A 15,495-nucleotide genomic window follows, 5' to 3' on the forward strand; every position below is an offset into this window, starting at 1 on the left:
GATAATGTAAATCTATTAAAACTGGTGCCCCAATAGCTCACTGTCAAAATCAAAGTTAATGACCAGTAATTTATCAGGAAATGTACCCGAAGATTTTAAAACTCATATAATAGAAATCATGTTATTCAACAATATGTGCAAGTAAACTCATTTACAGTCATCGAACGTCAGCTTAATATATGTTATCCAAATCACTCATATAAATATCTGGCGTGGTCGTAGTTGTTTCTATTAAAATTACAATTATTTTATTTTATTTGTCTAATCGTAGTAAAACAATTTTTTTTAAATAGAACAAACTACATTTTATTGCATTTTGGAATATTCCTACGGGAGTATGGGACTGTGATGCACCGTTTCGAACTTCTTAGCGATCATCTTCAGAATTCGGGTTTTGTTTAAACAATGATAGTTGGTTTGCTTATTAATTTTTTAAACTTTTTTCCATCTATTATCTTTACGAAAATAATGCTTATCCTTAGGCAATGATCAAATTTAAAATATTTTCTTAAAATACGCGGTATCGTCACGTTTCGTAAAATGATACTTTTGTCAACTTTCTAATGAGACACCTTGTATATTATTGGATTTTCAATTCAATTTCAATTATATATATAGTACGGGTCTCTGACTTGCCATTTTCGCAAAAATTTGAAATGTGATGATTTAAATATAACCCGAATTCTGAAGATGATCGAAACGGTGCATCATCTATCTATCTATGGACTATCCAAAAATGCAATTAAATATGTAGATATATATATATATATATATATATATATATATATATATATATATATATATATATATATATATATATATATATATATATATATATATATATATATATATATATATATATATATATATATATATATATATATATATATATATATATATATATATAGGATGTTCTATTTAAAAAAACCTAACTTTGTTTTACCACCCTAGATATAAAAAAGTGACGATTGGGAAAATAAAAAAAAACTTTTGTATTTATTTTTTTCTTGTAATCCCCTTAGGTTTCGAGATAAGGTATATGCTCCTCTTAAACCGGCCACCCTGTACATTCCCACTGACCGAATCACACGAATATTTTCGTGCTTTTTAACCCAATACAACCGTAAAATTGGATTGTTTTCTTTAATATTTCGCGGTCCACATTCTCGTGCTAATTGTAAATTGTCGAATTATTTTATTCTAAGGGTTTTGAAGTAATGGGAATTTTTCCTCGAGACAACTAGGGATACTATAAAAGAGATGTTCAAGTTATGGTAAATGTTTTTCAGGTCGTGTTTATTTCTTGGCCAGGTTCCAAGAGACATTAACAAAATTGATTCCGCGGACATTGATAGCGGTCAAGTACGAGCTGGAAAAAAGCGAGCAAAATACACCATTTACAATAGCGTTTTCACAGCAGCATTATTTCAGGGAAATATGGTGATTTTTTTCAAGCATGATACCATTTTGAGCTTTTTGAAACAAACCATTACTAAGGATTTTTGGTTATTTTTTACCGAAAGAGTTCGCATAAAATATTTTCAACTCGAAATAACCAAAACGCCAAACTAATTTACATCCTTTTTCGGTCGTCTCAAACATAAAAATTTTTTGTTTTATATACACATACACATAATATAAGTTTTTAATAAGGATTTCAGTTAAATTATTTCTCAAAAATTATGAAATATTTTTTGAAAATATTCTTTAAAATAATATAACATACAATGAATCCAGAAAAACCAGGAAAGACAATACTACTGGCAAGGTCAGCACCTTTATTCTGTGCTTAATTTTGAATACAAATATACTGAAATTTACTATAAAATAAAATATTTTGTTTTAATAAAAGAATTTCCAGGGTTTCTTTTGTAATATTCTGCTTAGTTCAACAGGAAAAGTTTCCAAACAATTCTTTTCAAAGCGTCCATTGGGATAAATGTCGATTCACATCTAAAAATTCAAAGAGGTATGAGAAATAATTCAGTTATGGAAATAGAGCTTAAGTTTCAGTTAGACCTTTAGGGAGAATTGAGTTATCCTACGCGGAGCAGAAGCAAATTAAGTTTGGATTCACGTCTCGTTCCATGCGTTGGGCGCAAATTAAAATTACGTAAAAACTTTATGGCCCTTTCTAAGGACGTAGAAGTTTTTGATAATTTTATTTCTTCCTAGGATTCGCAAAGTTCAAGAGTTTTCTTTGCGGGGCCGACAAAAGGCAATTCCTTTGTTGTTTGAAAACAGCGATTTAATTACAGGAAATGTCCCAAAAAAAGACAAATGTTTGAATTGAATCTACAGTTTTTTACCCCAATTGAAATTAATGACAAATTCGAGGTGGACGCTATGGACGCTTCACGGTTTCGAACAAAACTAGGCAACAGCACCAAACATTAACTACGACAAGAAGAACCAGTTTCCATCCCTTCTCTTCTGAACTCCTCAATGATACTTATTAGCAGTTGTCTTATACAGACTGTACTTCCAATAGACCAACGACGAAATTTTTTACAAAGATCTACTTGATTGGCAATAGAATTGCTGTCTTGGTTTGTTTAAATGATATTTTATATGACTATCTATACTACTATATATATATATATATATATATATATATATATATATATATATATATATATATATATATATATATATATATATATATATATATATATATATATATATATATATATATATATATATATATATATATATATATATATATATATATACCATCTATATGTACTATTATACTACTACTATCTTATTTTTTGAAAATCAGATTGCGCAAAAACAATAAAAAAATATAGTTTATAACTCTTTTACATATCTTAAAAGTTCTGTTATAGCATATTTTGAATCTTAATACCGGATGTGCTACTATTACTAACTTTTTTATTTTTAGAGATACCAAGTTCGTTAACGCATATTTTAAATTGAATGCCCTCTATATTTTTAACTCTAATAGAATTCATTGTTGTCCTACAATTAAAACTAACTTAATTATTGCCGTACTCATCTCTTTAAAAAGTTAACCATGATGTTATGAAACAAAATACTAGATTAAATGTTTAAAGACATTCTCCATTTGATAGATTTTTTAATGCACATTTTGCAAGCTCTTGAAGTCATTCTAAAGTACACCATCAATTTATTGAAAGTGAGTGAGAAGATAAATATAAAAAATTCTATGAAGAAACATATAAAATGAAATGAGAAAATCAATAAACAGCACGAAACGACTTTGCTGATTAAACAAAACTCTTATATCTAATAATAAAAAAAAGTTTGAAGCAGTGAGCAATTAATTTAAATACACCGGGCAGAGTGGGAATATATTTTTCAATAAAATTTGTTAATCATTGAATTAAATCTCAAACCAGAAAAAAAATTCAAAGAAAATTCTAAAATTAACTATTTAAAAAAACTTATAGCAAGTTAAATATTAGTAAGTTGTTTTGCTTTTCTCTTTATTTTGATTTATAATATATTTTATTAAATTGGAATTAAGCAACATTTATTTCATTGTTATTCGAAGCGACATTGACTTATTTTGATATACTTCTAACTTCAACCCTTGCACACCTCATCTCTAGTAAATAAGTCGGCAGCCTTCATTCTACACGAAGTAAGTATGTTTCGATGTACGACACCTCATAAAACCAGGCAAGATATCTCGGGATCCTATGGCCCGTCTTCTCAAACGGTTCGATCAAATCGCAACGATGGAAAAACCTAGAGTGACCCTTCTTATCGCAGTTAATATTCGGTGGTAATAGAAACTTACCGATCTGAGGAACGTCGTACTGTCTTTGGCCACGAGGCGAGCGGAGCATCAATTGCGAATTAACAGCAGAAAGTTGAGGCAAGTGTTGGGAGAAATCGCCGGTCATGAAGTCTTCTTTCGGATGTTGGTCGACCCGTTTTTGCCATGCGGCTACGATCGAGGGCCTCCTATAAGAGTCCCTCTCGAGGTGCATGGGTTGCGGTGTGGCCACCACGCACACCATCCACAGTGCAGCGGCGGCGGTGGCTAACGCGGCCCTCATGCCGCATACACACGCACTTTCACGCGTGGCAACACTGCTCAGTGTTCAGGTGATCATCCCGCCGAACCATAGGAACAACAACGCGCGTCGATAGTCACTTGTTGCTGCTCAGAGGATAATGCTCGGGGTCTGAAGCCTCAAACCGTACGCTGCCTCTGTCTGTATATGATTGCTCGAGCTCAGAACAACGCAGGAGCGGCAAAAGCCAGCTGAAGCAGCGTTGCACAGAGCAGCTCTATCGAGACAGCCCCCTCTCTGTTGTTGTCTGTTTACGGCTGATTTCGACTCGCGACTAACGCGGACGCGGACGGACGTCGGAATCTCAACCAAGTCCGCCTACGCGAGGACGCCCCCCACCACTCCCGATGATGCCGCCGCCGCCGCCGCCACCGCCGCCGCCGCCACCGCCGCCGCCGCCGCCACGCCGCCTCCCATTCAATTCCACGGCGACAATTCATCATGTAAATTTTATTTTGTGTCATTCTCGGGGGCGAAATGTATGTATGCGAAATCTGAAAACGTGTGACGGTTAACCGAAAACAGATTTGTCAACGGGCATATTTTAATTGCCCCATCGATGCCGATAACGTCGTCGTTGCTGTACAAACAGTTCGGTTGCGCAAATTGTGGATGTCGCGTGAATCGCGATTTTTATCGCAAACGTACCGACGACAGAACCGGCTGGTTGGGTGGTTTTTTTTTTTCGAATCGTTATCCGACCACGTCATTAGCAAGCTTGTTTTGACAGAAGAGTGAGTGACAGTCGCTTCAACACGTATGAGAAATCGCAACTTTGTGAAGCAGAAGCAGGAGACATGTACAATATCTAATAACTCTGGTATCCTTGCGGGCTACGTTAGTTGCTAGCAACTGCAGCGACATGTGGACTGCCATTACCTTGTTGAGAAATCTTGTAGTTGCTGGCACCCCAAAGTAGCGCTTTTCCACATCTGCGACGAACTCTTTTACTTTTATCGGGAACCCGCGAACAAAAGCTTGCATCGTTAGTAAAAAATACTCGATTCCACTACCGATTTTGTTTAGCTCTTTATGGATATCATACCAAACGTCTGTATCTATTGTTTCGTGGAGGACAACTCATAGTCGATTGCACCGGTCTAATGACTCCAAGTTTTGGTGGCCATCTTGCGTAATCACTGGCTTTTGTCAAAGCCCCAGTTACCCTACTAGGGCGATGATGTACATACCACTCTACCCAACACTTTTGTTGCATCCCAGCCAATCCTATTTCTCATTTCTCGAAAGCGCAACTCAGCCCTCTCGTAATGCTATCTATCCTACCTGGCTCAAGTTCACTTAATTGATGATACCAGGCAAGTCTCCTTACTGGAGACGTTGCTAAACTTGTTCCAGCATTTGATAAGATTGATCCAAGTTTGCTTGAGTTCCGGGGGATATGTAATGTAAGACTATTTGACGTTCATTTCAAGATTTTTACCCGTACTTCATTCTCAAACTCTATAGAGACCTTTTTTAAGTTTTCAAAATAACTTCCACAGGCTACTGTAATACTATTTACAAAACTTGCTAACGTTTCGCCAATCATCCTGTTGGCTTCTTCGGAGCTTAATTGAAACTGGCTCGCATTTTACTGTGTAGCTGCTTATATATTGTTTGAGGAAGGCGGAGCTGAATGAAGGCATAAACATCGCGGTAAAGATTGTATGTTTGCTTATAGAATTCTACAGATTCTCTAATTTTTCGTTGGTAGAAGAAATGATTACATGCAAGACTTGTTGTTTTATAAAATAAAATTTTATCTCCGGTTTCGTAATTGTGTTCAGCAACTGCTGATGAGTTTATTTGTCTTAGTCTTAAGGCTATTTCATGTTCTTTGAGCCTAGACGATATTTTCCATCCGGTCTCTCCAATGTATTCTTTGCCGCGTATGCTGTTAACTCCTGCCATCTCAAATGGAATTTTGTCTTTAACGGATTGAATTTGTTGAGAGATTTTTGTACAAGTGGTAAATCTGGTTTTGACGGTATATTTCTTAAGAACCTTTGATATGTGGTCAGTGATGTTTTAAATTGCTTGGATGGATAAAACTTAATATCTTTAATGTGAAATTTATTAGAGAGAAGAGCAGAGGTAAGCTTTTTTAATTCTGGGTTCAGTGACTTGGGATGAGATAGTTTTACGGCTCTGTAAACCAGAGAGTTGATACCCGATAATTTTTGGGACGGATGGTGATGTAACAATCTGGTCTGTGTGCGTAAGTTTTCTGTAAACACAATGAACCCAATTGTAGGTCTGATTTTCTTTTGACAAGAACATCTAAGAATGGGAGGTTATTATTAGTTTCTAATTTAAAAGTAAACCGTATGTTAGGGTACATGGAGTTTAAATGTCCAAGAAAATGTAGTAGGCTTTCCTGACCATGAGGCCAAATAACAAAAGCATCATCGACGTAGCGTTTCCATAATTTTGGTTTTAGGATTCCGTAAATATATTCGCGATAACTGGTGATAATGGAGAACCCATAGCTGTTCCCGAAGTTTGGTCAAAAATTTGACCGTTAAAGCAAAAAAATGTTCCAGAAAAGCTTTTTCTAGTTAAGGTGAGAAGTTTGGTTCCAAATTCTAGGATTTTAATGTATCTGAAATAATGTTGAGAGTTTCAGGAATAGGGAATTTATTAAAGGTAATGATAATGGTTTTTAATTGTTCGATGAAATGAAAGAAATTAAGTACGAAACGAAACGAAAGTTTTCCCTGTAAAGGGTTTTAATATAGAAGCTAGATATTTAGCAACAGAACATTTTGGAGATCCAACGGTGCTGACAATAGGTCGAAGGGGTAATCCTTGTTTGTGAATCTTAAGAAGTCCGTAGAGACAAGGATTTTAGAGTCATGAGGGATGATAGACTTTTTCACGGAGTCTGATAGAGAAGAAGGCTTAATAACAGATTTAAGGTTGGGTTCCATAGATGTTCTAGGACCTTTTTTAAGTTCATCTGTAAGCATATCTTGAATATTTTCCTGATATTTATTTGTGAATGTGATTCAAGGTAGAAGATAAACGAAGATTTTCAACATTGTCATAAATCATGTTTGAAAAGGTGTCGAACTCGGATGGGAACAAGATGGAAGCAATTTCAAGATGCGGAGTCAGAAGAGTCTTATTGATTTGGTCAATTTCTTTACGGGTATGATGAATTCTTTCTCGAAGTAAATCTAAAGTAGATTTCGGAAGAATTTTATAAGCGGTTGAGGTTTTGACATGTTGGGATATTTTAAGAAAATTTGGGATAACGTTTTGGTCTCCACAATGTAACAAAATGACAGTGTACCTAGTAATCTTGCCAGTTTCAGTCGGTAATCTTCTAAAATTCTTGCATGTACTCAATTCTGCTATCAAAGACAAATCTAAGAATATATAGAAACCTGTAAGCAACCAGACAATCTTAATGGGTACGGATGTAATGTATTTCGGAGGCACGAGATTATTTGCACTCCGGGTGTCATACCTATGAGAATCAGAACCCCTCGGCAAACTATCGGTCTTGGAGTGTATCTCAAGAACACTTTGAAATATAAATATACATGAACCGTCATTATTTTATGTTTAATAAACAATGGCTTATAGTGTTCGTTAAAATTTGAATTTGTAATAGTTAAATAAGAACAAACGTTGTTCAGATTTTCACATAAATATATTTAAATGACAGCTGTTTCGGCAACACCGTGCCTTTATCACAGCTGTCATTTAAATATATTTATGTGAAAATCTGAACAGCAAGTAAAAGCCACTTCAGTACAATCTGAATTTGTAATTATCCGTAGTGCCTTTTTTTGCATCCTAAATATTTTAATGGCATAAGAGGATTTACCTCACAATATGGTGGCATAGCTTATACGCGAGTGAAATAAAAAAATTAAAAATAAATAATAGTTGACTTCAATACATCAAAACTCACCATTCTGCGAAGTTGTCGCAAAAGAAAATGAATATTTGAAAGATTTTTACTTAACTCGCCAATGTGTTCTGACCAATTCAGCGTGTCATCCAAGGTAACGCCCAGAATCTTGCATCCTTTGGCATATGTCAAACTACTGTTACAATACACTAACAAATTCTTTGTTTTGGCTTTATTAAGTTGTAGATTATTTGCTGAAACCCATGCTTTGGCCTTAGATAAAGTATATGTTTCAATATTACTCAGGGTAGTGATGTTCCTGTTTGAATTATTTAACGTTGTGTGGTCAGCGAACAGCACAATCTCAATATCAGGCATCATGTACTGGCAAATATCATTTATGTGTATAATAAAAAAGAGGGGTCCCAGAACGCCCTGGGGTACTAATAATAGTATCCTTATAAATTATTAAGTTAGTCAGCTGAGATCAGTCCTGGAAACTCCATATCTTGACTTGATGTTGCTTAGAATGTGATAAAACTTATTAACACAACTAAGTAATAACTGATCTCAACTTCAAAGCAGAGAAACTGTACAGAGGACAGGAAAATTTATTTAAAAAAGTACATTCTGACAGTTTTGTTCTTCAAAACTTCCACAACTTTTTTGAACTAGAAAGTTCCTCCCAAATAAGAAACCTTGAAACATATTGAGGCGAACTTGAGACCCCATTTTCCATAACCTTCTCTCATGCTGTTCCGTCACAGTCACATCTTTTACAAGCCAAGCTGACTGTGACGGGTTTAGGATTAGCATTTTTGAAATTCCTGCACATTTCGATGGAGCAATAATGTCGCCCTTTTACTAATTATAACGAACTCACAAGAATGTACCAATTCCAATCAATGCGCGTATGTTATCCGAAAATTAGCAAATTTATGCCACTACCGACACGAAATTCACTGACTTTAATGAGCGCCTTTGACCTTTATCTCATAATTGTGAAATACAAAGTACTAATTCTGTCGTCACGGTTTTGCAGGATGGCATTTGGTATATTAGCATAATTACTTTAGCGAATAGCCATTTGATTTAATTTCTGCTGCTAGGAATTACTTTGCGCTAAAATGTACGTTTCAATTTGGGTGTTTCTATATGATTCTGCATGAAATGAATGACTCTTGAATCGATGCATACTCTGAAAACGATAGCTCAAAAAATAATTTGTGTTTTTTAATAAGTTTGACTGATATTTTCAAAGACTCCACAGGCTGGTGTAATACTATTTACAAATCTTTTGGGTGATTGGCGAAACGTCTCCTCCGGATGAATCCAGAAGATTTGTAAATAATTTGATATTTTATGATTAGAATCAATTGAATTTTGAAATTCGTATCTCTACATATTATAAATATTGCTTTTTGCATGACTTCATTATATTTAATTTCAGTTTGAAGTATAATAGTATAGTAATAGTGTATGAATTAAATTATATAATGCTCATCATAAAAGTGTACTACTCCCTTCTGTGAAATACCTAATTATACACCGATCTAGGGTGCGGAAAGTATCATTTTACCGCGTCCCACTGATCCGACTTACTTCGGACATTGCCGGGATATTACAGCACGGGTTTTTTAGCAATCAGATGGTTTCGGAGATTTTACCGCACGGCTTGAATTTTGACCTTTGTCACATCTGACGGTCATGTCACTAAATGTATTCGTGCTGTTTTTCAAAAATATACTCAAAAACTAACGCTTATAGAAAAAGAAACACATTTGCCAAATTTTTAAGTCACTCGTTTATTAAACACTAGCTCCGCTTGTGACAAACAAACTGCTGACTTATATGCTGTTTACCACTCTTGTTACATAATACACTATAACCAACAACGTAGATATTTAATGGCTTCATATCAAAAAATTCAAACTGCTAAATTCTATCTCTCCGTTTTCTATTCTATCAATAATTTATTTCTGCATTAACGAAATTACAAAATAGCGTGAACGTCCTTATCATATTTGACATGACATTTGTTCCACACGAAATAAGTACATTTCTGTAGCCAACGTATACCATAGAAATAAATAATTTTACATGGGTACCACACAAAATTGAAATGCATATTTAACGAAAGTTCAGAGTCGTCCTGTTTAGATATATTGACTTGCTCTCTTCAATTTTTTCTCATTGTGTTCCGATCAAAGACATAGGAATATTTTTATATTAGTTGATCAGGCGCAGAAGTTTTGTTTGCCCAGATTTTCCTTTTGACACCTGAAGTCTCTTGCTAATAAGTATTATTTATAAACCATCTTAACGACAAATAATTTTATATGTTGAAGAAATTGTTGTCTTAAGTTTTCGAAAAAAAATAACGACTTTCTTACAGTTTGATTTTCACAAAACATTTGGTTTATAATCCGTTGAATCCAACTTTTGTCGCCGTCTGAGTTGTGTTGTGTTATTGGCGCGCTGCTTCTTACAAGACTGTAGAAATGGAAATCAAAAAAATTTCGTGAAAGCGGGAAACCGAAAGCACCAGAAAATTACCGGTTGCGCCACAGAAAGCGCTCCACTTATTTCTATTTTTACGTAATTGATTTTCCTGTACCTAAACATAGAGTCGCGTTTTAAAAATTCATGCCCTTAACCATTCACTTTGACTGTAACATGTACAACAGTGGAACGCTATTTAAAAAAAAACTGTAATTGAGCTGCTAATACGCTCTCGAAGTAGCTCAAACATAAGCCGCAAATATAACGCAATTGATATTCGGTCGAACGAATCGACAGCAATAATGGATGCCGTGGGGCACATTTAACTAGATCGTCTCGGCTTTTAATAGAAAGTATGGACAACTATTACGTATTAGAAATGATTTAAAAATACTGGTTTTATTTTATTCCTTATTTACTTTTCATTCTCAGAAAAAAAAAGTTCCGAAGGTTGTGCCTCATCAAAAGTAAGTGGTCAAATATAGCAAAAAGGTAGTTTATGAATTAAGGGTAGTTATTCAGGCTAAAGGAAGCGCATTACTAATAAAATATTATTATTTAATGTATTCACCTTTTAGGAGAAAAGACGTCTAAATATCAAAATAAAACTCAAATTTTATAAAATATAAATTTATAAATTCATACCTTTTAAGCGGTAGCGCTTACCAAAACAATTTCAAATATAATCTTGTAAAATATATTTTTTAGATATTATTGTAAAATTCAAAATAATTTCATAAAATATATTTCCAATATATCTAAAAAGTCTCAAAAATAACCAGAAGTGTTTGGCCTATACGATACTACGATACACGATAATAGTATATTATGCCACAAGTGTGGCAAACGGCATTTGAGTCACGAGTTCATTTGGCACGAGCGGAGCAAAACGAAAACGAAAAACGAGCGATTTAAATTGTTTACTAAACGTGTTGCATACTATACTTTTTCTACGACCGTTAGTTTTTCGGTACGTTTTTGCAAAACACCACGAATACATTCACTGACATGACTGTCATAATTGATAAACTTCAAAATTAAAGCCGTGCTGTAAAATCTCCGAAAATATCCGATTCAAAAGCTCATTAACGCAAATTCCCCATCGCAAAATGTCACTGTATTCAGCTTTATTAAACACTATCGCAAGCCGCTTTGGACCTTTCCGGTGCTTGAGAAGTGATCGGATATTTTCTTTAGATTTTAGGAAAGAATGGTATATTGACATTTGTCAGTTCCATTTTGCAAAAATACACCCAAAAATTAATGGTTATAGAAAAAGTATAGTTGATAAACTTCTCGTTAATTAGGCACTCGTTCGCTTGTGCTAGTTCAAAGTGTGACTAAAATGACGTTTATCAAAATTACAAATTACAATTAGTTTTCAGTAAAAGATCATTCGTGAATTACGTGTACTACAGAAGTATATTCCGAATAAAACACGTGCTCTTCGTGACCCATTTACTGGCTGCAGATCTAAAAACACAACAAGGGACGACGTGCGTAAGTGCGGAACGCGAAGACATATTGCCGGTAGCAAAATACGAAATGATTGAAAGTGAGCCCAGTGTTTTTCTAAAATTCTCAAACACAACGAATATTGTAATAAATTTTCCGCGAGCAATTTGTGAAAAACGACACAATTTCTTTGTTTGTTTGTCGGGAAACAAATACTTTCATTTAGGTATTTGTTTTTCCTCTTTGTTGCCGACTCGACATAAAAAAAATCGCAATGAAATATTCATTGAGGCAAGTTTCGAAATATATGAATTCCACTCATATTACAAAAATTTAGTTAGATCTTTGGATAAAGCCTAGAAATTCAGTTTTTCTGCTTCCTTATGTACAATACCTAATTACACACCGATCTAGCGTGCGGAAAGCGTCACCACTGTACCATGTGAGTTTATTGTCCTACGGATCGGAGCCACTTCGGACATTTCCGGCATATTACCGCACGGGTTTGGGACCAATCGGTTGTTTTCGGAGATTTAATGAACGGCTTGATTTGAATGTATTCGTGTTGTTTTGCAATAATGTACTAACCAAAACTAACGTGTTATTAATGTAAAAACTAGAGACGACCTGCTTCCAAATACACCGCAAATCATAGCGACAAATTCGCTAACAGTAATTAATGAAACTGGAATATTTTTTTGAGAAATTAAAAGAATAGCCGACTATTTGGAAAGACACTGTGTCAAAAATAATATCATGAACGTCAATTCACTTATAAATATATCTAAGCACATACCGGATGTTGCAATTTCTATGACAGGGTGGTCACTTTTTGGTTAGTTGGGGATTGAATAGGTATTTTTTAAACCATTAAAGTTGTGTTTTTTGATGCATGATGTCCTGAAGTTATCAAATTAAATTATCAGAAATTTAAAATTAAGTTACATATTTGTTTTAAAGATGATGAAATTTGTGTTTATTACCAATACTGTCTGTCCTTTTTGAATTTTTTGTTTCGGTTATTCTAATTTGCTCTAATTTTTAAAAGGAAATATTATCAACAAATTGTTCCATTAACTTTTGGATATTTCTTAATCCACCTAGGGTAATTTAAATTCGGTAGCTCGGGGTATTATACATACAACTACACAACTTTTATCCCACTTAACCGACTTTGTATCTTTAATAGTTTTCAAGAGCATGATGGGAAAAAGTGGTCATAATGTATATAAATATTAAAACAGGAGGAGCCATTTATTATAGTAGTTAACTCCTGTTTTTGGTGTTCACATCGAATGAGGATAATCTCACGACGAAAAAGGAACAAAATTAATTATTACTCAATATAATAGTTGTTTATCTGAGAAACAACGATTTCGCTTAATTTTAACTTAAATTGGATTAAATGACGATCGAGAGCAAACTTTATTCCTACAGGGATTTCGTCTCCTCAAAGCCATTACCGAGTCGCACTGAGAAAATATTATTTCGTTTTATCGTTTTTCAGACGGGACGATGTAATTAGCAAAAACTTTATTAACGTTTCAAAAGCTGTCGACGCGTTTTTATTAAAAGCCGTAGATCTAATTTTATTTTTTTTTTTTTATCAAACGTGAAAAGGTGAATCATTTTTGGCGTCGAGGTTCGACCATTTTTAAAATAAAATATGTTTCAGTTTAAGGTTTAGTTAGGAAGAAAATAAATGCAAGAATGACATAATGGTCCAGAAATCCGCTTATAAATGAGCTTCTTAAATACTACTAGAGGGGCATCACTAAGCACACTTAGAATAGGCTATGATTATCTGCATAAACTGTAGTTCGTTTAGCAATTTCTCATCTAAGAAGACGTATCGAGTATCGTCAATTAAATAAATTTGAACGAGGTAAGATATTATGACTACTGGGGTGGATACGGTGGCCAGAATGCTGCAACAAAGCAGCGATGTTGGATAGAGTAATCGTATTGGCCGGATGAGCCTTAACAACCACTGATCACGAAGGAGTCCTAAGCCTTAGTGCACTTAAAGACCGTTGGAATAGCTCTGCCCAGTAACAAATTGCAACACTGCAACAATGTAATTTCATATATTCTGTATTTTAATTAAAGTGAACAAACTTATAACCCAACAAAAAGAACATACCAATATGATTCATTGGTCCTTCGAGCCGGATATGCAGTACAATACGGCATAAACAATAAAAGCCGGCGACGTTTATCGGAAATCCTTTCGACTGATCCATACAGCGTTGCCAGTGACAATTATTGTTAGCATCGAGCCGTGCGTGGACAATAATTCATCGAATATTGTATCATTAAAACTTGTGAAACAATGTCCGTAAGGTTTTGGGACGTATTTGTAATCACCAAGTGGGTACTATGGCAATTTGCAACGGTTTGTAACAGCACAAAGAAACCAAGAAAGCTTGTCTTTCTATTGATATTTAGTAACAAATGACGAAACTCTATTTGCATGATTGTAGTGTTTCCGCTATTGGTAATTTTGTATGCAAACAGAAAATAAAGAACTATAATATCTACCAAAAACGCGATATAGTTTAAAATCACAATTATCGCACACAATTGCACACAATTGACGATGATTAAAGTTATGTCGCGGAAAAACAAACCTTTGAAAAGTCATTTTTACAACTCGTTTAAAAGGCAAAATAATTATTGTAAAATGCTAATAGTAATGCACGTAGTACAGATATCAATTCCTAGATTAATTCCAACATTAGTAACAACGCGAATGTATTTTCGGGTAAAATAACACATGCAAAACTTGCTCTTATATACTATTTTTTCCGCGTCTTATGATGACTTCTCATGATGTTTTTCATGATAATCCTACTTTACATGACATGGAGCGACTGCGTAGTACTTTCAAGGATAATGCTTCTCAGATAATTGCTGCACTGCATCGTCTAACTATACATATATGTGGAATTTATTCAAAGAATCTGACAGTTATTTGAGACATCCCTTAGATAACGTACCTAAACACTTCAAAGTCTGGAAGTACCGGTTAATAAGTGGGATACTTTATAAATCTATTTAATTGTTACCAAACTTGATACTACAACTAGGAGGGAGTGGGAAACGCCAATTGATGGCAATGTTATGTCCAGCATGGAGGAGTTTATACAGTTTTTAACAATGCGATGTAGCTTGTTAGAGACTATTGGATGCAAAAACTCAGAAATTAAATATGATTTGAAGTTTAATAAAAAAGAACCCAATAAAATATTTGCTCAGATTTATGTTAATAATAATAACAGTTACAGTGCGCTTTTTACAGAACTTCTGGATTCCTCCTGCGTCGGTTTTTGCTTAGTCGAAATTGCTGACGTTTCGCCAATCATCCTGTTGGCTTCTTCAGAGCTTGACAAAAACAGTTTCAGTCAAGCTCTAAATAAGCCAACAGGATGATTGGCGAAACGTCAGCAATTTCGACTAAGCGAAAACCGACGCAGGATGAATCCAGAAGTTTTGTGAATAGCATTACAGTACTGTGCGGTTTGTCGGGAAAACCACAACATTTTTCGATGTGAACAATTTTTTAGTTTGAACTCAAAGTCCAGATAATATGTACAAATATAAAAGTTG

At 34.4% G+C, this 15,495-nt stretch overlaps 1 protein-coding gene across 1 annotated transcript in view; it reads right to left on the minus strand.

Annotated features, from left to right (window-relative positions):
* The window catches only part of LOC132701202 (uncharacterized), a 101,191-nt gene extending 96,864 nt beyond the window's left edge, over window positions 1-4,327 (minus strand). Inside the window, exon 1 of the mRNA XM_060668964.1 lies at window positions 3,788-4,327. Coding sequence (XP_060524947.1) covers window positions 3,788-4,049 — 262 coding nt within the window. The 5' untranslated portion in view covers window positions 4,050-4,327. The remainder of the gene's footprint in view (window positions 1-3,787) is intronic.
* Between the last annotated feature and the right edge of the window lie 11,168 nt (window positions 4,328-15,495).

Source organism: Cylas formicarius, unplaced genomic scaffold (genome assembly GCF_029955315.1).
Source record: "Cylas formicarius isolate icCylForm1 unplaced genomic scaffold, icCylForm1.1 PGA_scaffold_4__25_contigs__length_36172078, whole genome shotgun sequence".
NCBI lineage: Eukaryota > Metazoa > Arthropoda > Insecta > Coleoptera > Brentidae > Cylas > Cylas formicarius.